This window comes from Mastigoproctus giganteus, chromosome 9 (assembly GCF_048544385.1).
Source record: "Mastigoproctus giganteus isolate SK-2022 chromosome 9, ASM4854438v1, whole genome shotgun sequence".
NCBI classification, from domain to species: domain Eukaryota; kingdom Metazoa; phylum Arthropoda; class Arachnida; order Uropygi; family Thelyphonidae; genus Mastigoproctus; species Mastigoproctus giganteus.
In genome coordinates this window covers 145373760-145400384 of record NC_143583.1, presented here as the reverse complement: position 1 = coordinate 145400384, position 26625 = coordinate 145373760, and the positions used below count along the sequence as shown (strand labels likewise).

Genomic DNA, 26625 nt, shown 5'->3' with positions numbered 1-26625 from the left:
TTAGGATTGTCCTGTATTCTTGTAGGTAAATGAACAATCTGTGCTAGGTCATTAGTAATTGCAAAAGCCTCAGCATCTCGACCTGCTGGGTCGGTGTGACTAGAAAACGGAAGCCAGCTGGAGTTGTGAACATTAAAATCACCAAGGAAAATTACTTCACCATTAGGAAAGTTGGACTGGAGAAAGTCAAGTTGCAAAGAGAGGAAGTCAAAGAGCTCCAAGTGATTAGTGGAGTTGGGAGAACGGTAGAGACAACAGATGAATTTGACACAATGAGGTAGAGAGATTTTAAGCCAGAGAAGATCAAAGAGAGGAGATTCCAAATTGCCAAGTCTCTGACAGGGAATATCAGAACGGACATATGCACAAGTACCACCTTTGAGGCGAAAGGAATCATACAGCGAATAATTTGGGCATCTGAGATGAGCAGTAGATGAATCAACCGATATCTGAGATTCTGTCAGAAAAAGTACATGGGGTTTGGCAGACTGCAAGTGGAAATGGACATCGTTGAGATTAGAATTGAGACCACGTATATTTGTGAAATGAATTAGGAAGTCCTTGGGAGGTTTAGATCTTTTCGCAGATAAGCTTGCTCTATTAGTTTGACAATTCATGGTGTATTCAATAGTAAGAAAAAGTAGGTGGGACATGCTGTATGAAGTAATGAAATTTTTGGATATGGCGTACATGTGGTAAGAATGTACCCAGATCCTTGACATAACGTGGCCTCGACAATGCTCCCCGCAAACACACTACTCGGACTCCCTCCAGTCACTATCTGGCAGAGTAGAGGCAGCAAGATTATACACTAGCTGATCCAGAAGCTTCCTAGAGAGTTACCAATAGGTTCAGTCCGGTGTACTAACTAGCGGCCGGCCTGCGAACACCGTTTTAGAGCTGTACCCTCGAAATGTAAGGAATATTGGATCTTGCCACGACGTTCATCATAACCTCAAAAGTCATCAATCATACTGCATGATGGAAGAGATAGGGAAAGGTTGACCGGAACTTAGCTCTAGAGACTAAACATGGGTTCCACCATTTCAAGCCTCCAATAAGCAAAGTGGTGGTATTTCACCGGTTGATGAGAGTCATCTACCACCTAGTACTGCCTGGTAACATAGAGGGGCGGCGTTCCTCCATGTGGTGTGGGCGCCACACCTCGACCCCTGCTTACGTTGGTTCACACCTGGGTGGTCACCCACCATGTACTTGCGCATGGAGGTTATACCCAGAATTACTAACAGTCCCACCATCGTGAAGGTGCAAGCAGAGGATTTGGCTGTCACAGACTGTCCGGACTTTGCCGAAATTGGGTCCACTTGACTTGAGTGTCACCCGAATATCAGTTCCATCAGCGTTTTAGACTCCCAGATAGCAAATACAGCTTGTCTGGCATATCTGAGAGAATGTCTGTGACAACCTCAAGGACCAAATGTCAGCAAAGTAAATATTGATGCTAAATCAGGTATTTCATCGGGGAACTACACCTGACATAGCATCAACGGACTGCGTTTCCATACTTGCCCATAGTTATGCAAGAGAAAATTTATAAATGTAAATAAATAAATAAATATATAAAAAAAAAAAAAAAACCGGAAAATTATCTCTTACAAAGAATACTGCGTAGGGACTACCTTGTCCATGCTTTGTAAGAGATACTTTTCCGTTTTTTTTTTTTTTTTTATATTTATTTATTTATTTACATTTTTTTTTTTTTATATTTATTTATTTCTTTTTTATATTTATTTATTTCTTTTTTATATTTATTTATTTTTTTTTTATATATTTATTTATTTATTTACATTTATAAATTTTCTCTTCGAAGGCCACCACTTCGAACTCTGTATACCAAAAACGATACGCTGCCCACTGAGCTAAATACCCCGACTTCTTGCCTGTCTTCACTGATGACTCGAAGTTGGAGTTATCTTTCGGGTCTGCCGCCATCTTCGCAAATAACACTATATCTGAGAAGTTACCCAACGAATGCAGCACATACTCAGCAGAGTTTTGTATGCAATTGAATTAGCCCTGAACCACATAAAAACCCACAACTACCAAAAGGGTATGGTGTACACAGACTCCTTAAGTATACTACAGGCTTTATCCGGGATGGAAATATAATCCTCATTCTTTCCTGACCCGGGTTCAGTGGATGTTATATTCTCTCTTTGATTGTTCCTTTGACATCCATTTCTGCTGGATCTCTAGCCACACTGGGATCAAGGGTACGCTGATGCTGCAGCCAGACCTCCGCAACCCCAGAAGAACCGTAGCCTGTTAGTCCCCTATACAGACTACAGGCAATTGATATGCAAAAGATTACTCTCCCAGTGGCAACAATCTTGGGCAGGTCACAAACAAACGCTATCAGATAAAGCCTATAATAAAACCATGGCAGTCGAGTCTGCGCAGGGACCACTGAGAGGAAGTTGTTCTAGCTCACCTCCGCATAGGACAGTCATCTTACTCATTCATTCCTGCTGAGGGCGGATGACACTCCTATCAGGTGGTAGAGGCCGACCGGGATAGCCGAGTGGGTCAAGTACCTGCCCGGCAACCCAAAGGTCGCGGGTTCGATTCCCGCCTCGGGCTTGGATCAAAGTACTGCAAAAACCTTGGGAGGTGCAATATGGCCACAGAAGCCGATGCGCCAACAACTACCAAATCAAAAAAAAAAAATCAGGTGGTAGATGACTTTCATCAACCGGTGAAATACCACCACTTTGCTTATTGGAGGCTTGAAGTGGTGAAACCCATGTTTAGTCTCTAGAGCAAAGTTTCCGGCATCCCCCTCCCCCCATATTTCTCCTTCAACCCATGCACGGTACTAAGTACTATAGGTTTTGATACCTTTCGTGTTTGGGGTTTTCATTAAAAAAAAAAAAAAAAAAAAAAAAATGTATGAGCAATGTGACACCTTGTTAACAGTAAGGCATATTTTATCCAAGTGCCCGCTTTACAGACACGAACGTCATCTATATTTTACTGCTTTTAGCCATCTGACTGAGCCTCATACACTCAGATTTTATCCGACAATTCAAATTTATCACCTATTTTTATCTATTTAAAATGTTTAAATATTCTTACACATTTAAAAGTTACCGTCTTTATGAACTTTTTACATATCCTTATTTCTATACGTCTTGATGCAGTGACCTAATTTTTTAGGTCGCTGAAATATAAATCTTTTCTTTTACATGACCTGGTGCATTATAGCCTTAGTTGCTGATGCACCAATAAAATCCAAAACAACCAACCAAACGCTAGTGCTGTAGTGATCACACTGCATGAAAATACTTTCAAAGGCACAAAAATCGGTGAGAACTATAGTAAACAAAACTCTTACTTGGAATATATTACTTACCTCCATTTGCATGTACCTTAAAATCCACAAAAAATCCATGGTAAAATGATATTGATCCAAAACCAAACGAAGTTATCCTACGATCCCCGTTCGCCGTCAACAGTCAAGTGCAGCACCGTGTAGACCTGTCCATTCACTACAGCGACTGCAGTGCCTCCTCCAGGTATTCTGGCCAATAGGAATAAGCTATCAGTACCATGTGACTCAGAGTAGAAAGAGACTCTGAGAGGACATAAGATTTAACACAAGAAAAGTAGAACAAGCATTAAGGAAAAAACAAAGGACTTAAATCAGCAGCCATGAGCAGCAATATAGAAAGACAAATGATACTGAAACTGAAGAATAGCAATGGTGTACTTATAAATAGCAGACAAGGCATAATTCAAATAGCAGAAGACTACTATAGAGAATTATACAAGGAGCGAGGGAATGATGCTAGCAGTGGGGAAGATGGATCGCAAATTAGTAACACATATGACATACCCGATATCCTTCCTGATGAGGTAGAACATGTGTTGAAGAACATGAAGAATCAGAAAACCCCGTGAGAAGATGAAGTTACTGTAGAGTTGTTAAAATTGGGAGGAAGAGACAGGGCACAAAAACTGGCAAGGCTCTTCACAAAATGCATTACAAAGGGTGTTGATGCCAAAGGAGTGGAATAATGCAATCATAGTTTTGCTGTATAAGAAAGGAGATAAATCAGAAATTGGAAATTATAGACCAATTAACTTGTTATCCAAATCTACAAGTTGTTCACAAGGGTCATTACTAACAGATTAGAAATACTTGATGAGAATCAACTGAAAGAGAAAGATGGCTTTAGGACAGGATTCTCAACTATGGATCACCTTCACGTAATATCACAGCTAATGGAGAAAGCAAATGAATATAAAACACCATTATGTCTGGCATTTGTGGATTATGAAAAGGCATTTGACACCATATTGTATAAGGCAATGTTTCGGGCACTGAAAATACAAGGCACAGATACCCCATATATTATGATAATATATGAGAATGCTACCTCCTTTATTAGACTAGACAAAGACAGTAGTAAATTTAAAATCGAGAAAGGAGTTCGACAAGGACACAATATTTCTGAAGCTGTTTACTGCTGCCCTTCAGGAAGCTTTCAGAAGATTAGACTGGTCGTAGAAAGGAGTCAATGTGAATGGAGAGTACTTAAACCATTTACTATTTGCAGATGACATTGTGGTCATAAGCCACGATCCCAAAGAATTAGAGGAAAATCTTATTCAGTTATGTAGAGTTAGTAAGGATTTTGGACTAAAGATGAATATGGCTAAAACAAAAGTAATGATGAAAAAGTATGCCATAGAAAGGGATATAATGATTGAAAGAGCAGTAATTGAAAAGGTGGAGTCATATACTTATCTGGGACAAGTCATCAGCTGTAATAATGATAAATGGCTGGAAGTCAAGAGAATAAATTTTGGATGGATGGCATTCAGGAAATGCAGTCACATACTGAGGAGCAATATCCCAATTTGTCTGAAACGTAAAATAATGAACCAATGTACTACCCACTTATGGAAGTGAAACTTGGGCACTCACCAAAAGAATGGAAGAGAAGCTGAGAACGACACAGCAAAGAATGGAACGAATTATATTGGGGATCAAACTGTTAGATAAGAAGAGAAACACGTAGATTAGGCAGAAAACTCAAGTAAAGGACATACTTATCAAAACTAAAGAACTAAAATGGTCTTGGGCAGGGCACATAGCTCGAAGACATGATGACAGATGGACTAAGAGAATAACAGAACGGTACCCAAGAGGAGCTAGAAGAAATCCTGGAAGACAACAACGGAAATGGACAGATGAAATTCATCAGTTTGTTGGTAGTAAACAGATGGCCATTGCACAGAACAGAAGGAACTGGAAAGTTGCTGGAGAGGCCTTCATCCTGTAGTGGATTTATAATGGCTGATGATGACCACATGACTTGTTCATGACGAACAAAGCCTTTATTCTCACACTTGGGTAAGAATTAATGACCACCAGACAAGAAGTTAATTACTATAGCAATACTAATTTTCCCATAGAAGACTAAGATTTCCTCACCAAATTCACTTAGGCAACATTAGCTAATAACTTAGTATCCTCCCTACTATTTCTAAGACACATTTTGCAATACTTTAGTTCACTAAAAGGAATAAAATCAAAAAGTATTGCAAAATATGTCTTAGAAATAGTCAAGAGAATAAATAGCTGGAAAACAACAGCAAATACCTCTATGGCAGCGCTATCTTGAACACATGTTATAGTACAGTGACATGGACAAAAATGAAATTTGTCCATAAAATAGCAGTGCCCTAAACGTTTGCCATAAAAGTTGTTCAGTAGACTCACCAAACCTAAGGAAATCCTTTAGACACCTTTAAGTCCAAAAACCAGCACTTTGAACCACTAAAAATTTACACTTTGAGGAGCACTAATAACATGCGACCAACCAGTACTTGGTGAGCGTCACCTGCCCAGGTGACGTCTGACCTTTGCTATATTTAGATAATAAATTGTTAATTGATAAATTAACAAATATAGTTATGCAATCTTTTATAGCAACAGATCTACATAATGAAACTATCTTGATTTTTATAAAAAAGGCTTGATAATGAAATTTTAGTTTATTTTCTTAAATTTGCAAACTGCTTGTTAACAAATTTTATTAGTTATTAAACCCAGATTTATTGAGACTTTCTTTTTTATAAGCTTAATTGAGTTATTAAAAATTATAATATGGAAAGCAATTTCATGATAAGTTACCTCAATAGTGCACTTGTGTCAAATAAACAGCATTTTTTTTTTCTCCATAGAATCTCAGACTTCACATGATGTAATACTTCTCATATAACTCTTCCTCCAGGATTTTCTATCCAAATATATATCGAACATCTCTATCATTATTTCTCCAGGTTTCACTTATTGTTTATAGCTTTCATGCAGTGATACATTTTTGATAAGTAATAGTTACTCCCCTCTTGCAAAATGCTTACCAAAAGCAGACTAATCATAAGGGTGATTCTGCCTTAGTCATAGGCAGTAATGAGTTACATAGTTGAAAGTTAAGTTAGAAGTTATTAGTTATTATTTTGGTAACCGAGTAACTTAATCAGTTGGAAAAATATAAAAGTAATCAATTTCATGTTAAGTTAGTTCAGAACTAACAACTAGTAATATACAATTTGTATGGCATCACATGAATTAAATACTTGAACTATTAGAAACATCTTGTATTTTTGAAATTTTTTCCCTTAAGAAAAAGTAATATAAATAAAAAATTGATTTAAAAAAAAAGAAATTCATTTTGAGAGGATTAGCTTGGATTTCCTGGAATGTGAATATTTTAAGTGGGGCATGTCCATGCAGCTTGCATGCAAAGATTGCCAGAATCCCATAATCCAATATGTAAGTTGTGCTTGATCAGTTGGAAGGATTTTATATTATTATCTATAATTTTCTCCAGCTGGCATTCCTATTTCTAGAAATGGCCATAATACTCTTAGATATGAAATAAAAGTTGATTGATACCAATCAAAACAGTATCAATTTGTATTTTGTGCAAAGGTTAATTATTTTGTTGTCTTTTATGGGTTGTAATGTGAAACGAAAACCATTGATGACATTTCAGAACTGCCTGACAAGATAACTCATTCCTGTATGAAAATTAATCCCAGAGGATTAATTTTCAATCCTCTGGGGGGGGGGGGGGAACTTTGTCCAATTTTTCCCACAAGGAACAATTGAGGTTTTATTGTTATTAACTCTAAACACTACCAACATATGGGTTAGTGCAATCATATCTTTTTTATATATAATAAACTACCAAGGTAGATGAATTTGCATCATTTTAATTACATCTCATATTGTGAATACTTTCAAAACGAGTTGCCATGATATTGCACTACGTCAAATAAGTAACATTTCACCAGTGGAAAAGGCTATTGTTATTTATTCTCAGTGGATACAACCACCCATATGGCACCATTTCAAGGCTTTTTGGCCTCTCTTCGGTGAGTGGGAATGTACCCTGGTGTTGCAACGGTGACAACCCAGTTATGAAGTATAGCTCCACATTATGAGAGATGCCTGATGGTGTGCAGTAGTTGACTAAAAGACATTTTTTGACTAGAGGCTTAGGCTACAAAGGAGTTTACTGACATATATGTTAGTGCATCTAACATATATGTCAGTAAATACTGACATCATGTTAGTAAATACTGACATCAGTTTACTGACATATATGTTAGTGCATCTAACATATATGTTAGTGCATCTAACATATATTGTGAATTCACAATACACAGTACTGGCATCGTTTTAATTATATCTTATATTGTGAATTCACAGTATTCACAATATGAGGTATAATTAAAATGATGCCAATTCATCTACCATGGTAGTTTACCACGTATAAAAATGATGCAATTTGCACTAACCCATTAACCCACTGCACATATAATTTTTTATGTGCAGTGACACATATTACCACACAACTGCAGCTGTGGGTACGAAAGAGATTCTACTTTCTTTTGTAATCATCCCCCACTTCACCCCCATCCCACATTGGGTAACTAATCATAATAGGGGCCACATGTATTTTATCTGTACAAAATGTGTGTTAATGAGCCAGTTTGCATGGTGTGTGTGTGTGTGTGTGTGTGTGTGTGTGTGTGTGTGTGTGTGTGTGTGTGTGTGTGTGTGTGTGTGTGTGTGTGTGTGTGTGTGTGTGTGTGTGTGTGTGTGTGTGTGTGTGTGTGTGTGTGTTGGAAATGCTTGGAGGGAAATGGGAGTTAATTAATTAAATTTCTGTTTATACTCCGGCACGACAACCAAGTCAGTAGAGTTTACAATAAATCGTAAATACAAATATTTATCGTATTTAGTAGTCACTGGCTTGAACCCTGGTCCGCTCAAAGAACACGTGCTATGCACTCTCGCTCCTGACCACTGGGCTATGTCAGGCCCTTCTTATCATAGAAGTAGGCCTCTATTATGATTTAATGAAAAGTTTTGTTTCATTAGTGTTTAATATTACTTTTATTCTGATTATATATATTGGTGATAGTGGCAGTGAGCCTGACCGGTAAAGCTGCTGCTTTTTAAAATATCATTTTTTTATATTTTCTTTTTTATTATAGAAATAGGCTTATATTTTCTATCATAGAGCTAAGCCTGCTAATATAATCTAAAAAGAAATAATGAAGATCAAAGCGCTGCAAAGTTATGTGATATCTGTTTGTGCTTCAGTTTTACTATGTGGCCTGCTAGTGTTCTTAAATAATAAACAAAAGTTTTAATTCTTCTAATTATTGTTTTCATTATAGCCTATGAAAATGAAGACCGATTACTTTGGGATCCTACAAAGCTAACAGACCAAGAAGGTATGTTTCTACGTTTCTACTTCCAATTTAGTTATATTGGCATGAAAAAAACTGGGTGAACAGAATGGTTTTCGAGCACAAAAGAGCTTAATTTTTTTTAGTGTTGAAGGAATTAAATGTATTTTATATATGCAAAAAAACTTCAAAAATATAAATTATACAATAAGACATAAATATATTAGTATTAGTATTGGCAAATGATGCAAGTTTAGCATTGGCCAAAAAAAAAAAAAAACTTTACCTCACCCATTTATCCCCTTCAAGAATTTGTCTAGTTCTTCCTTGAATTTATTCAAACTACCCACTTCCACAACAACAGATGGAAGTTATTTCCAATAATCAACCACCCTCTGGCTGAAGGCAATGTTCTGCACATCTGTCCTGCAACCATCCTTCCTCAGCTTGAATTTATGCCCCCCCATGTGTGGAGTCTCAGCAAGAGGAAGAATGCCATCAATCAACATTTAACTTAACTCAATCCATTCAAAACCTTAAACCCTTCAGTCAAATAACTTTGAAGATGCCTAGTCTCCAGAAGCTGCAATTTGCAGAACTGAAGCCTTTTTTGGTAAGAGCACCCTCAACCTGTTTCTCCCCTTCATCAATCTTGTTGTTATTCTCTGTACCAATTCCAGAAGAGCTACATCCTTCTTAAAATGGCACCTCCAGACATGCATACAGTACTCAAAATACTTAACCTGGTACAAATGGATAATCACCTTATCCCTGCTAGCAAAGTTGCTGGATATCATGGAAAAAGCCCCATGAGCTGTCCTGCTAACCTATCTGCACTGCTCAGAGAATTTCATATCTGATTACGCAATTACCCCAATGGCTTTTTCATTTTCCATTACTCTGAGTGTAATACCACATAGTTGGTATGTGAATCTTCTGGGATTACTGCTACCCATATACAGGGTGATTCACTACCAGTGTGATAAACTTGCAGGAGGTGTAGGGGGCACAAAGACGAATCGGAATCACATAGCATTGCAGGGTCCGAAATGCGGGAGGTCGCATGAACAAAGAAGCAAAGAAAAAGAACAGAAACAGCAACTCATTAGTGGAACAGAAATCATTTTAATGACAAGTTTTACATTGGCTTAAAGCCATGCTACAGAAGGTGTTCGAAAGTTCGACCAGAAGCAGTCACACAGGCTTCACAGCGCCGCCGCATGGAATCCCTAACGTTCTGGAAAATTCCTGGCGTGTCTTGAATCTCCCCGGCAGCTACAGAGATGCAAGCGACGAGGTCTTCAACTGAATCAACGAGGGGTCTCGTACACCAATGTCTTCATTTGACCCCAGCAGAAGAAGTCCAGGCATGATAGGTCCGGCGATCTAGCAGGCCAATGAACCGGACCACCACGCCCTATCCAATGCTGTCCAAATGTAACGTTTAGGTGTTGGCAGACGTCATTGCTGTAATGTGGGGGAGCCTCATCATGCTGAAACCACATTGAGCGCCGCAACGACTGAGGTACATGTGCTTCTTCAATAAGTTCAGGCAGGACTTGCTGTAGAAAGATCAAGTATGCCCTACCGTCCAGACGAAGGGGCAGAAGGTACGGTCCAATGAGGTGGTCTCCAACAATGCCAGCCCATACAGAGCATTGAGTTGCACATGTTCGCGTACCATGGGGGTTCTCCAAAGCCCACAAATGGGCATTATGTTGATTGAGGTTCCCTCTCTTGTGAAACTTGCCTCATCCGTGAACAATACGGACGCAGCAAATGCACTGTCTGCCGCACTCTGTTGAAGAAACCAAGTAGCAAAAGTCCTCCGGAGTGGATAATCCTCAGGCTCCAATGATTGGACGCGTTGCAGATGGTATGAACTCACTTGGTTTGTTGACAGTATTCTCCATACAGTGGATTGGGAAATACCCAATCGTTGGCCTATCGCCCGAGTACTCGGATTGCCTTCTGCAAGACGTAGGACATTCTTCTCATTATCTGGTATCCTCGTCGTTCGCTCTCGATTCATGGTACCTCTCGTGAAACAACCAGTCTCATGTAACCTTCTGTGCACACGTGCGAAAATTGTATGATGATGAGCACGCCTGTGCGGAAAACGTTCCTGGTACAAGCGCAGAGCGGCACGCCCGCTACAGTCCGCAGCTCCATACGCGAGGTGCGTGTCGGCCAGTTCAACATTTGAATACTCGTCCATCCTACTGCCTCAGGAACCGGTTCGCAAATGCTGACTTCCAGCGGGATCGCTGTTCACGCGACCTCCTGTTCAACATCCTCTACCACATGACGAAGGCATTTCGTACCCTGCAATGCTATGTGATTCGTCTTTGTGTCCCCCTACACCTCCTGCAAGTTTGTCGCACTGGTAGTGAATCACCCTGTATATGCAGTACTTTGGATTTTTCAATGTGAAATGCCAATTGTCATTTCTCAGCCCATCGGCCTAAGTTTTCTAGATCTTGTTACAGTAGCTTACCTTGATTACTGTCATTAATCACCCTGCCAACCTTTGTATCATCTACTGACTTAGACATTAAGCCTGATATACATTGTGTCTCAAAAATATTGGTACAAACATTTAGGGGAGGTAGGTAACATCTAAAAGAATGTGAATCGCATAGGAACCCATAACCGGAAACGTCACCGTAAGTCGGTACACGACGCTGTTCATCAGTTCATGAGAGGGAAAATTTCTGGTTTACTTATTCAAGCAGTAGTTGCCGCACGAAGAGCATGCATCAATGTACGAACTGTGAGCTGGCAGACATGCACCTAGTGTATAGATTAGCAGAGGGCCCACACGGTGTGCACCCCCATGCGGCACAACATCGCTTTGCAATAAATGTGTGAGCAGGTATGGTCGGTGACTGCTTAGTCGGCCCATACCTGTTACCATCCCGCATGAACTCCGCTAAAAATCAGATCTTTCTTGAACGAGTTCTACCAGGGTTACTTGACGATGTTCCAGCAAATGTGAGACGCAAACATTTGGTTTCAACATGATGGGGTGCCTGCCCATTATGGAAGGTGTGTTCGTGACCATTTGAACAGGTGTTTTGGGCTTCGATGGATTGGCCATGGTGGACCCGTTGCCTGACCCCCACGCTCACCTGATTTATTTGAGCCTTGATTTCTTTTTGTGGGGGGCCCTCAAATCTATCGTGTATGAATCGCCTGTGGAGACAGAAATGGATCTTGAGCGAGACTTGTCTGCGCTGCTGCTGCTATCAAAGAAACTCCGGGTGTGTTCAACCGTGTCTGCCAATCCAAGCTGTGACGGTGTCACGCATGCATCGCGTCTCACGGTGGAACCTTCGAGCATCTGTTGTAACATCGTGAAATGCATCCATCTCATACTCCATTGTTAATATGTCAAATAAATGTTTGCCACTAATTACTGTCTTGTGTCATTTCTGCTTCTTGTTCCTCTGCTACTACTTTCCCGTGACGCTTCCGGTTATGGGTTCCTATGCGATTCACATTCCTTTAGATGTTACCTACCTCCTCTAAACGTTTGTACCAATATTTTTGAGTCATCAATATTATTAATAAATATTGAAAGCAACAATGGGCATAGAACTGAAACCTGGGCTCTCCACTAATAACATTACTCCACTAAGAGCAGTGCCCATTGATAACCACTCTCTGTCTTCTCTATCCATCCATCCCTTTATTCATAGCAGTAACTTGCCCTTAATACCACATTGCTCCAGTTTGTTATAGCAGCATTTCATGTGCAACCATATCAAAAGTCTTCCTTAAATTCAAGTATTTGTTATAAGAATTATTTTTTGCATCCAGTTCATTTTTTACTACAACATAGTATATAATCAGATTGGTAAGACAAAACTGCCTCTTAACAAATACCTGCTGTGACTGCAGTATAGTCGTATTCTGTCTAGATCAGGCCTAGCCAACCCAAATTGTTCTGCAGCCACCTTGACAAACTACAATTTTCCATGGGCCACACATAAAATAAAACAATCTCTTAAAAATAAAAAATCAAATTCCATAAAAATTCATTTTATTTATTCATTTTTATTATATATCTACATCAACGAGATATTTGCTTTTCTTTGTGATCACTCAATTTTTTTAAATCTACTTCAATATTGGTAGTTGTACATCTTAACTGATTTTCATCTGTCAATTATGCTTGAGATGTACTTTTAATAAATTTCTTTTTTGAAAAGGAAGTGTCACAAACGTGGCTCCGAAGGTGCTCACAATTTTTTGTGCAAAAAAATCTTAATTTGGATACTTTTCCGCTGTCACATATGTTTGTAAAAGTTGATTTTTGATGTCGTGGCGTGAATTTGTTAATTTATTGTTGCACTGTAAATCAGTTACTTCCATTTGCAGAGTTTCCAGGACAGTGGAAATGTCAATGTGAAACGGAGAACAAAATATCTCAAACACTTTATCATATTTTGCGAGTTCTGAGAAATGACAATTAAATGCTGCTAAAAGTTTTTTTTTATTTCATCGGCGTACTTCGAGAAGTCGAGATGAAGTCATTATTTATCATGCCTGGTGCAACTAGTGAATGATTTCCCACTGATGTAGTCAGTAGCGTAAAAATTATCTGGCAGGCTGCAAAAACTAATGTCACAGACCACGGGTTGGCCAGGCCTGGTCTAGATTGTCCTGCATTATTTCTTTAACAAGTGGTGGCATTATTTTCCCTGGAGCAGACGTTAAGCTAACAGGTCTGTAATTACTCCTGTCACCTTTTGATCCCCATTTGGGAACTGGGGATTCATTCACTCATCTCCAGTTCATACAGACCTCCCCTGAATTCAAGGATGCTCTCATAATTATGGCTAAGGGTTTGTTTATCTTCTTTGCTGTCTCTGTTAATATAATCAGATAGATCTCATCAACTCCAGGCACCTTTTTTATGTTTAGCTTCAATTTTTCTTCTACTTTTCTCTAAATTATCACAAAATCATTTAGCCCCCCATTAAAAGTTTGATAAACTTCTGGCATTCCCTTCCTTAAAGAATTCCTCATTTGTGAATGTAGCTGCAAAATATGCAAAATACCTATTCAGTTTGTCGGCACATGAACAAGGTCATCAACAGTTGACTTCAGGTGGCCCAATGTGATTCAACTCTTTCCTTCTATTAATATAAGCATAGACGTCTTTTCTGTTGTTCTTTGCCAGACTTTCTGTAATCTGCCTTAGCTTGCCCAACCTTTGTGACTTGATTACAGACTAATTTATGCAGATAATTTTTATGCATTCCGTGCATTTTAATTCTCTTCCACTAATCTCATCTGTTCATCTGACATCCATTTAGTTAAATGCCTTGAACAGTATTTCTTTATTGGTATGAAAAGCCTAGTAGCTTCTGCAATTATTTCCCTGAATGCTTTCCATTTAGAATTTGTTGTCGGTCCCACTGCATAGAATTAAGAAAACTGTCTGAGACCACTCGTACAAAAGCAAAGGCCCTTCCCTTTATGCTTGGCAGTAGCATCTCTTTAAATAAATTTCACATCAGTACACTATGATCACTGCCACACAGTTTACCTGCAGATTCCTAATGCATAAAGAATTACTGCTTATAACCAGATCAAGAGTACTGCTTCCTCTTGTTGCCTAATGTGCTGCTGTAGAAAATAATCATTTAATAAATCCAGAATGTCTTTCTAGTGTGTGAATGACGAACCCACAAATTCCAGCCAACATCTGGAAAGTTACAATCTCCAGTTATAAGACATTCTGATTAACTGGCTCACTCTAATTCTCTTTATAGTGTTTGGTATACTCATCACAATCATTGTGCCAATTGCACACTCCTATGCTTATGTCACACCAAATTGAGTCAACATTGCACTGGCTACCTCCATTTCAAACTGCCTTTTTTTTTTTTTTTTTAATGAAAACCCCAAACACAAAAGGTATCAAAACCTATAGTACTTAGTACCGTGCATGGGTTGAAGGAGAAGTATGGGGGGGGGGATGCCGGAAACTTTGTTCTAGAGACTAAACATGGGTTTCACCACTTCAAGCCTCCAATAAGCAAAGTGGTGGTATTTCACCGGTTGATGAAAGTCATCTACCACCTCTAGGATTCATCACCTTCTCGCTCCTACCTAATGCTGTTTGCTGCATTGCCTATGGCCACTTAGCAACAAGCCTTCTGTGGACGTTGCAGAGGCAGAGATTGCTGTTTTAAAGACTGTCAAGAGCTTAATGATCCCCCTAAGTGTGTGAACTGCTGGAGGAAGAAGCCCCCCTTGGAGCATGCTGCTGTCAATAGATCATGTCCAGATTTTAACCAAGCACTTGACACTGTTCGTAGATGAATGGATTATGGGTAGCATGTTCTTTCTCTGGGAATGAGACAACCTAGTGATTCACCTTGGGAGAAGCAAACATAATTGGCTGTTTGCTAATTTTGTGCTGATGTGCTGTCCATGGGGTTGCCACTCAGGTAGACTAAGATCTTACTTAAAGGCTGATAGTCCTATTCTGTTGAGCTGGGAATTCTTGACCCTGTGTGTTAAATATAACGTCTGGTAGGAATTAATAGGTGTTCTACCTGTATGTGATAGACCATATAGGTTAAGATCAATTTTGTTAATGTGAGAGCATAAGATAGTAGTGACCTACTTCCTTGTGCAAGTAATGATCTACCTACCTCCACAAGTTGCTTGTGCAAAGTCCTGGAAAGGATGGTCAATACCTGTCTTGTGCCCATGAACCTCTCTCAGCCTCAGGAGAAAGATGTTATTTCTGAACTACGCAACCAAGATTCAAAGTCCACTTACCTACCCCATGAAGCTGATACTTAAAGATTCATAGTTCACAATTTACTATAGAAATAAACTCAGGGCAGCTCAGCCTACTATCTGATTGCAGGTATCATCATAAACTTGGACTATACATCTCGACAAAGTCCTCCATGATCCAAACAGTTCGGATCCTCCATGGTCCTTTCTTAAACCATCCTGTGACAGTTATTTTCTAAACTGGGGAAAACATTCCCTTACAAATATCAACATACAACAATTCCATACTGCTCACACACAAATTTATCCACATTTTACAGAAATATATACACTAATGGATCAAAGTCTGAGAGTGGAGTCAATGCTGCAGCCATCTTTGTATCACTTCCCACTGAATGCATTAATTATACAGCTGAATTATGTATGCACCATCAAGTTTGCCCTAGAAAATATTCTCCATCTGTTCATCCAAAAAGTGTAATATATACAAACTCATGGGTGCAATTTTAGCCTTACAAAATACCTCCTCACCAACTCATCCTTTAATAAAAACCATAAAAACTAAACTGATGCATATCCAGGAACACAAGCAAGTAGTCATTCATCTTTTGCTGGATCCCAAGCCAAACGTTCATCCAACAAAGAATCATCATATTATTATGTTCCATATATTGACTACAGATCCAATATAAGAAGTATATGTAAGGAACAATGGACACTTCTGTGGCAAGCTCAAATATATAACAAGCTCTTTAAAATTAAACCTGAAACACAGTTATGAGCTTCCAGTTTCCATGTAAGTGACCTAGTCTTGTGCCCATGAACCTCTCTCAGCCTCAGGAGAAAGAAATAATGAAGTCATCCTAGCCAGAGCATGAATCGGTTACAGTCCGCTCACTCATCTTTTTCTTCTCACAGGAAATGATCCTCCACAGTCTAACTCTCTGCTCACAATGAATTGTTGAATGTACATTATACACTAATGCTCGAAAAGCCTTGTTCAGTTTTCTACAAAATTCTGAAGAACCTCTGAAGAGCCTTATACACTCAGACAGATTTTTTCGAACAATGACAATTAAGTTGTAAAATCTCAATCCAGTTTTTACAACTTATTAAATTAATTTGTATAGTTTTATTTAGAGTGCTTTATTGTTTTATATGTTGCTCCTGTTTTATAATATATATTATTTTATAGTATATTGATTGATTATACTATTTTATATTTTTATTTTATACATTTTGATTTGGTACACTATATCCACCGACTTTGATGTACCATAAAACTTCTAAACAATCAACCAACTTTACTGAAAAGGGAAAGACCTGTCTGCTCCTGAAAAAGTTTGTGATGCACTGATTCTCTACAATATCTGCTTCTGCCTCCAGCCAAATATTACATAATATGTTAAATTCCTAATGGCAAGATTTGTGGTGTGGCCAGATTATCAACAAATTATATCAGATTAAGCCTGTGATTAAAACATGGCAGTGCAACCTGCATAGGAATCATAAAGAAGAAGTTGTTCTTGCTCAGCTCTGCATAGGACTGTATACTATGCAGAGCTGACACATTCTTCTGGCATGGACTGATGATCCTCCAATGTGAGTCCTCTGACACCATTTTAACTGTACAACATAAATATTTTAATTGACTGGTAATTTTACCAGTATTCAAGATATCTATGTTTTACCACCTTTACCCATTTGACTGAACCTTATATACTCAATCAGATTTTATCATACAATGACCATTTGTCACTTTTTAAATTTTTGCTAACTGTTAACCTGCATAACTAATATATAATACAGAGCATTTGTTTTATTCTTATATATTTTTTATGCTAACCTTTTAATATTTACTGTAATTCTTTTATACTTTTTATTATCAGATCTTAATTCAATTAGCCTTATTCACTTCACTAATGTGACATTAAAAACCATATAAATCAATGAACCTTGCTCTAGTTCATAATTCTGATTTTCTTTTACAGTTGAAGAATATCTGCGACAAGCTCAGCATCCACATTCTGGCTGTGCTCAAGGTATAAATGCCATTCCAGTAGGGAGCCATATCAGAGATGATGAGCAGGTATAAATGTGTATTCTGACTTTATTAAAGTAATTTCTAAATTTTGGTTTTTAAATTTTTGACATGTTTAACCAAATTAATTTTATACTATCATTAACTCTGCTTTTTAACTTATTGTGATCATTTTCAGTTGTGTAATTGTTATGGCAGCTAAAAGATTGACTCTCTCCAGCTGTACAAGTTTTAACTGCTGGCCATGTTTTTCAGCAACCCGAACAGGATCATCAATAGTTATGCAATTCATATCCAGTGGATCATTCCATTCCATATTCATTGAAGCCAAGCGACAAAATTCCTATGGCAGTACTTCTGTGATAAATGTGCCATTAAAAACTTACTTGATTAATAAGACAAAGTGAAAATGACATTATGTGAAAGTCAATGATCTATAACCTAGAATTGTTGCTACTATTTCAACAAACTGTTGTCATTTACAATAAAACCTTGATTAATTCAAAGTTAATAAACTTAATATCCATAGATTACTTTAGTGTCTGTATATAACTAATGTAGAATATTCCCATCATTTTAGATGATCATTCTGAAATATCAGGTTAATAGGGTTGGGTCATAGTCATAAGTCTTGATCCATTTCATTCATAAAGCAGTTATTTACTTTCTTTAGATAACCATATTTCATTAAATCTTCAACAGCTTTCTCAAATTTTCCACCCCTTGCCATATCAGATAATACCAGTATGATGCTGCCTTGTCCATCACAGTAGCATTATTTTTAATGCTACTCTGATAATGCATTATCAGAGTAATTACAAGATTAATGCTACTCTTAGTAGCATTATTTTTGTAATATAGGCTAATTTATAATATAATACAGATTTTCTGAACATTCTTATTTTATTCCAGTGCCCACCCTTATTGCTGATATTGTTTGCAGATCTACTTAAAACTGAATATTAGAAAATAAATTATTTGTATGTTATAAAAGCTCATCATTATCATCACCTGTGCATCACCTCCATTTCCTGATGGGAAAGACAATCCAGCCTATCTTTAAATTTTAAAATACTTTAACTTTCTTTTGTGTCCATACCAGCACAAATTTCTGTTTTGGTTTCAATTGGGATTGAAACCCTTGGGATTGCCATTGTCTTGACTTAAAAAATAAGAAATATTTTATACATCTTGCTTTTTATAAAAAAAAAAAAAAAAAAAAAAAAAGAGTATATACAGGTAATTCCCTCTTTATGTTTTTGCTTTACGAGTTCTTTTTTTTTTTTTTTTTTTTTTTTCAAATATCAACAAAATTGAAAATATGACATTAGTTGAAGTAAAAAAATACTAAACATCCATAAATCATAAATAAGGCATTTAAAACCACGTGCATAGCTATGCAATACAGTAATAGTGAAATAGCAAAATGCAAAGAAGCTGAGGAAGAAAACGTTTTAACAGCTGAAACTCCTGTTCATTCCTTCACTCTCAAGGGGCTTGATCAGAGGTGGACTGGGCCAAAAATTCTTGCTGGGGAAAACTTGTAGCAGCCTTATACTAGTGTTTATGGCCAAAATCGTACCAGCCCCCATTGGCCTCTGGCCCACCAGGGTTTCCCCAATAAGTCTGCCTCTGGGCTTGACAAAGCTTTACAACACAAAAAGCAATTGAAATTTTTGAGTCACAAGATTCAAATTTCAGCCGCACTAGAAAAGTTGCTACAGATTAAAAAAATGCTTGTGCATGCTATTGTGAAATTTATAAAGAAAAGAAAAGACTCTTGGAAACAAACAACTCTAGAAGCATTTCCCAGGAAGAAGATGACTTCTTGTGCTTCCAACAAATCAACGAGTGAAGAACTATCAACAAGTGTGCATTTAGTCGATGAGGATGAAGAATAAACATTCTTTAGCATTTGTATGACATAAATAATTTCGTTATTATTATAATTTGCTTGGTTTTAAGGGCTATGTTTTCATTTCTTTGGATAAATAAATCATTGTTTAAGCATAAACTATTGTTTTGTTGACCTTTACTTAACATTACTATGGTCAAATTTCATTGTTGAGAACATAACCCCTGTTTTTAACATTATGTCTATAAGGAAAAAAATCCCCACCTTATGAATTTTCGTTTTAAGAGCATACCTAGGAACGGATTAACTCATAAAGTCAGGAACTATCTGTATATTTAAAAGCCTGATCATTCATCGCAGTAAGCTTTGAACACAATTAGAATCTAGAGTGACATTCCAACTCTACATTAAATTGAATATCAGAACAGAAGTTATATACAAAGTTCATTTATGAAAGCCATACAGATTACATCAGAGTACGAATTATATCATCTGTATGCCACTTCCATTTCTTAATGGATAAGGCAGATAAATCATTTTTAAATTTTAAAATACTGTAGCATTTTTAAGACCTGGTCATTAATTTTCAGTAAACTTACAACTAGAGTGTAGAGCTATGATTTTCAACCAGAGTACTTTAAACTTTAACAGGTAAATAATCAATTCAAACTAATGAAAATTGTTCTTGAGGGTGCTTCACACCCTCAAGAACAATTCAAGTGACAAAAAGTTTGAGAATCACTGGTCTAACATATAAAGTTACAACTAGGGTGTCTCACTAAATTATAAAACAAAAATGTCTTTTTATTTAAAATTAAAATTTTTAAATAGTATAATTTGTCTAATCACCATGCTGATAATGAAAGTAATGCTCATAAATTTGTGCTGTAGTTTATATAGAATATTATAACGAAAGCTATAAATAAATTTTAGTAAGGCTTTCTTATGGTATTCTTAAATTACCGAATTTTAGCAATCATATTAAAGAAGCATTTTTGAACTTGTTAATTGTTTAATGATTATCAATGTAATTAACAGTAATACTTATAAATAGGGCTGCAAAATTTTTGGTGGAGAAAAAGGTGAAATTTGCCAGATAAATTTTACAAAATTTGTGTATCTTTTAGATTTCCAAATGATAAATTCTCCTATATCATATTCACATCACAAAACAGTTGGATCGTGCACAGCTTCACAAGAAAAAAAAAAAAAGAGATCACTCATATCAGCATTATTTATTGGAACTGATAAGCATTGGAGCACTACTTGTGAGAGGTGTTATTTTTTGCAACAGTATGATGGCTTTTGCTGATCAATATTATAGAAAAATCATTAATATCATTGTACATTTTGAATGCTATCATCTGAAGATCTTAAACAGTGTAAGTGGATCTGAAATAACTGGTGCATATGTTTTCATTTGATGCAAATCACTTATTTGAGGAATAATTTTCACATATTACACAATATCATTTATTACTGGAGTTTGTTCCCTTTTTCTGCTTTAAAAAATTCTATAACCATCTGTGTGATCACAGTAATGGAGTACAGCTTGGAACCAAGTGTTTCATCTTGTTTGAATAGAAACTAGTGGTGTGCTAGGTTTGTCTCCTTTTTCTTGAAGAAACATTTTAAAGTGAACTTAAAGTTCAGGACAAGAAATAAATGCACATATAGTTGCTACAACCAGAGTGTTAACATTTTTGAATTCTTGTTTTTATTTTGCCACAAGATTTAACATGTCACATGAACTGCATTTTAAAAAAAGAAATTTAAGAGTTTTACTCATGCTTTGAATGTATGCAAAATGTGGTTGGAAACAAAAGCTATGACAACAGAATATGATAATTCAAATTTGTGTATGCATCAGATAATTACTTCACTGACTGTCTTGAAATTCATTGATTCTAACACAATGCATATAAGCGAAATAGCAATAAGTGGGTTTCCATATTCATATTTAGAGACATAGTCTGTGCATATAACAGCAAGATATATCTGTCCTCTGCAGCTATTGTTTCAGCACTAGATCAGTTCTTAAGTTTCAGTTTTAATAATCATTTCACATGAAAATGACTCTCATACACTTTTGATAAATAACCTTTTCTTAGCAAGTTACTTATAGGAATTACTCCAATGTCCTTCAGTGAAACTTACAGGATAACGTTTCAAATTTTGATTGTCAAGTGCAGAAAGAGAAATATTAGTGTCACAAGGTTTCTGTGAGCCCAAAAATTTGAAGATTGATGAATTTTCTGGTGGACAACATTGTCAACTAACAGTTTTGGTTACAGTTTCTTGGCATTTTTAAATAAATCATGAGTTGGCTTTTTTTGCATACAGCTGACATTTAAGATGGTTAGTGCAACAGTCTTTCCTTGTAGAGCTGATTGGAATATTACAGGCAAAGCAAAACAATTTTTTACTCATGTGGAAGGTCACCTTTGGATACTCTATACATCAATCATCAGCTGTTTTATTATATAGTTCATTTTAAATCAGAAACAGTATGAAAAAATGGGGGGGGGGGCATATATTAGACAAGTTTAAAATGCAAACTGAACGATCATAAAATTCTAAAATTCTTCCTGAAATAAGTATTATCCAAACAGCCAGTCAGTGTAAAACAACAAGCCGACCGGGCTAGCCGGGTGGGTAAAGCGCCTACCTGGCAACCCAAAGGTTGCGGGTTCGAATCCCACCTCAGGCTTGGATCAAAGTACTGCAAAAACTTTGGGAGGTGCATTATGGCCACAGAAGCTGATGCGCCACCAACTACAAAAAAAAAGTGTAAAACATCTTAAAAAGCCTTTCCATAGCAGAATATTCTCATATTCTATTAAAATTTGTTGATCAATAGTTTCATTTTTTGGTTGATTGCTGACTTAATAGTTTAGCAGAACAACAAAGCTGTCAGTCATTGAATGTTCACAACTTTCTAACATTCTCTGATTAATTGATCTTTGTATGTTTCTCAGTGCCACTCCAGTTCATTTCATTTGAACTAGGCTACTTGAAACATTTATGCTGCATTTTCTTATAATAAGGGAAAAAAAGATGTAAATCACATCTTTTTCAGTGAGTACTGAAGATTTCATCGCTTTCCTCTGTTAGATTATCCTTAGGAAAAACTGGTTACTGGAGAAAAAGAAATCTGAAAATTTGTACATAAATTAGCTACAGGTGTTCGAGTGCAACTTTATTTTGGACTTTTTTTAACCCACATTCCTGGAAATTCTGCAACCTATGTTTAATAAAATAGTAACTTTACTATTGTGCAGTAGCAAACTGAGTTGTGGTGCCATAAAATTTCAGGAAAAAAAACTATAAAAATTCATGGAAAGTTAAGAAAACAGCCAAATTCTTAAACGAAAAAAAAAAAGTTGCAATCAATGAAATCTTGAAAACACACCAAGATTCATTGCCCTTCTTATGGATAATGGAGTGCCATTCAAATAAATTTGCAAAGAAAAGTCTTTAACGTGTTTAAACTAAAAATTCACTGAAAAAAATAATACTGTCACTGTGAGCTGCTTTGGTGTCGTATTACAAAAATAATAAGGTTTTTTTTTTTTTTTTTTTTATTACTGCACCAGTATATACTAATTTTGTAGTGCTTTAACAGTGTTTATATCCAAGAGAAAATAGTCATCCTATGTCTTTACACCATGTCTTAGTGGTACAGTGTAAATATGTCATTTCCTCTGCAAATAAATTTGTGGAGTACCCAGTTAATTATATTCATAGGTAAATCACCAAATTGTATTACAGTAGGCCCTCAGTTTAATGGATTAATTGGGGGAAGGGGCATCCGTTATTGCCGAAAGTCCGTTAAATCGAATGTATTATAATGTATAAGTATGAATAAAATATTATTATAATGTACATTAAGTAATTTATACACTCCACTAAAACATCTGTTAAAAATATAAAAATAAATTTCTGACAGGAACCAAACTTTATTTTAATTAAACACGTCAAACTCCATTAAATAAAAAACGTTAAAAAAGATACATAATATTCAATATTAATATTAACTGAATTGAAAGAATCGCAATTTTCAGAGTCAGAAACAACTGTCATATGGAGGTAGAGGTGTTAATTCCTTGCTGGTAGAGGGTTCTGTTGAAACAGGTCCAGTTGATGAAGTGGTCTTGAAGAAATAATCAAGCTTCAGTTGCCTTACAACTTGGTGCTGCTTCCTTATTACTGTAGATTGAAATTCTCCAAAATGTTCGTAATAAGGAAGCATGTCAGGGTCTGATGATGATTCAATATAATGTATGATGTCATCCATATGTTGTCTTATAATAAACAATTTAGGATGAGGTGCAACTGATTCTTCGCCTTTGTTATCACATCGTCCTCTTGTTCTCCATGAAAAACATTTTCTGCGATCTCTACCTTAGAAAAAATTTGATAGCCCTGATCAGCTTCATCACTTTCGAGCCACTGTTCCTCATCATTCTCAGTTGCATTTTGTTGCCGACCCTCAGAAGAGTGTCCCAAAAATTAGATGCATCAACTCCCTCAAAGTCCATTTCAAGTTCTACATCGTACAACAACTTCTTCCAAGCACTGGCTAAGGTAGTAATCTTCATATCTTTCCACGCAGTTGCTAAGTTGAAGATAGCAGATCTGATGTTGTATGTATGTAAATTTTGCAGTGTCCTCGTGCCTCTTGTATCTTCTTCTGTGTCTTCTGTTTCTTCCAAAACAACCATTACCTCTTCCAAAAACTTCTTATACAACCTGTTACGTGCAACGATTACACCCTGATCCATTGGCTGTATCAGTGAAGTAGTGTTAGGAGGCAGAAAAACATTTAATTCTCCCATCCCTGCTAACTAACCACTCAGCATTAGGGTGAGCGGGTGCATTATCTAGCAGCAAAACAGCTTTATTTCATGAGAAGGAATTTTCAGCACATCTGTCTGATAGCATCGCACATCAGGAATAAAATGGTTCAAGAACCATTAACAGAAACTATCCATTGTAAACTAGGTATTTTTTGACTGGGAATATATCACCGGTAACTGGTTCATTAAATCCTTTAAAGCACGGGGTTTTTTTGCCTTACCAACTACCATAGGCTTAAACCAATGCAAGCCATCAGCATTTGCACAAAATAAAACTGAAATTCAGTCCTTATTTAACTTACGACAAGGGGTGCTTGTAAGCCAGGATATTTTCGGGAACAGCATGATAAAAAAGCCCAGTCTCGTCAGCATTATAAAGCTGTGATAAAATGAGGCCCTCATTTTCAATGAAGTCATTTAGATATTTTCTGAAAGCCTCAACTTGTTCTTCATCTGCACCTAAAGATTCACCACAGGTTCTTTTATTAATGATGCCATGGTGCTTTCGAAAATGCTATAGCCATCCATCACTTCCCTGAATTTTAGGTCCACGCTATTCGCGAATAAAAAAAAAGGTTCTAAATTTTTCCTATAGGAGAGAAATTTTTTGTCTGTTAAATCGAGGGCCTACTGTATCTTTAATATAGTTGAAGATGTAATTTAGGAAATATTTTACTTGCTGACTTATATATCTTTCAGGCTTTATATCTTTTACTTCAGTGTGGTCATAATGTGGAAGAAGCACTTCGTAGGCGAAGAATGCAACCACTTCACCCAGCAGGTTTGTTATATTTACATACCATTATTAAATGAAATCAGGAGGTTAATTAAAATTAATTTCTTCTAAATGAATTCTTAAATTCAATATTTTGTAAGAACTTTTTTTTTTGTTCTTCAGAACTCATTTTCACTGTAGGAACAAAGAAAATTTGTTTCATCTGATTACAGCTAAAGGTAGTTGATGAAATTGTCAGCTTTTGTATTATGTAAATATCTTCACTATTTTTATTTAAAATAAAAGTGTGATTAAAATGAATGCAATGAATAACAAGGATTTTATATCAGGTTAGCAACAGAAACATTTCTGTTTTTCTGTGTTTTCAAAAAAGTTTCCTTGACATGGGTACCTGTACATGGTGCAGAGACCTCCCACTGATGCTGCTCCTCCAAATTGGTATCACTGGGATTAGTATCCATCTAACACCATAGGAATCTGGCATGTTGCAGCTAAGCCCTTCTCAGTCACCAGGACTTCCCCTTTCTGAAATTCCACAGGTTGGAACACACAGCAAACACATCATATTGCTATGGTGTTAACCTTGATACTAATTTTGGTGACCAGCAGTGGGAAGTTTCCTCACCATATACAGGTACCGATGTTAAGGGAACTTCTTTGGAAACACAGCAAAAAAAAAAAAAAAAAAAAAGAAAGAAAGAAATGGTGCTTTTACTCACCTGATATAGATTCCTTATTATTTAGCAATCGTTTATCTGCTTCAACAAGAAAGGAAATCCTGGGTTGGCTCACTCAAGATCATTCGGCTTGTCTGCAAGAGGTCAACTATGCTGATGCCATTCTCTTACCCTCATGATCCAAGGGAATTGGATTCATGTAGGTTGAGATGTGGATATAATGCTTGGATAGCCCTAGAATTCACCTCCAAATGTATCTATTACTTGCTGGATATGGGCTCTATTGTGGGTGGAGAGCCGGGGCACTAAACCAAAAGAAAACTCATAATGATAATGTAAGTCTCTTTTATGGGACCCCCAACACAGCTCCCTGTTAGAAAATAACATTGACCCAAGTACTGCCATCTGAGAATATAGACTAAAAAGATATCGGGTCCAGTACCATGTTACATGTTAATTCACTGTGCTAGTGAAAAGCCCATATGGGAAAATTTTGCCCCCCTCCTTCTTGAAGGGTTTCAAAAAGTTAGCAGGTTCCCCTAAATCAGTGAGACAGCTTTGCTCTGGTAACATACTCATAGAGACCAATTATAGAGACACTCTGGTCAGCTCCTCTGAACCAACCCTGTTTTTCAGTACAGTCAGTCTTCGTATAGCATGATAGTTGTGTTCCTAGAAACTCTCGTGCAATATAAATAACAGGTCCTATGAGAAAAATAGGATTAGGTGCCAACCACCCAAGATTGAACACACATTTGTAACGAAAACATTACCAAACACAATAAATAATCGTAATAAAATACTTATGTATTTTATTATGACTGTTACGTAATAAAATATTGCTAATGCTTTTGATTCTGTTGTAAGCAAACTTGTTCTTTGTTTGATCTTCTGTTCAGATGACAGCCGTTCCATCTCTTCCAATTCTTTGTGTCTTGATCTAATGGATTTTTAGCATT

General features: G+C 36.7%; 1 protein-coding gene across 3 annotated transcripts in view; it reads left to right on the top strand.

The window, feature by feature from the left end:
* Positions 1–26625, top strand: part of LOC150080795 (mesoderm induction early response protein 1) — a 174913-nt gene that overhangs the window by 90531 nt on the left and 57757 nt on the right. For 2 of the 3 annotated variants that reach the window (XM_090381062.1, XM_090381064.1), the window contains 3 exons: positions 8725–8781; positions 17490–17587; positions 24953–25034. In XM_090381062.1, the coding sequence (XP_090237188.1) occupies positions 8725–8781; positions 17490–17587; positions 24953–25034 (237 nt within the window). The remainder of the gene's footprint in view (positions 1–8724; positions 8782–17489; positions 17588–24952; positions 25035–26625) is intronic. The other variant, XM_090381063.1, reaches the window with a different exon arrangement.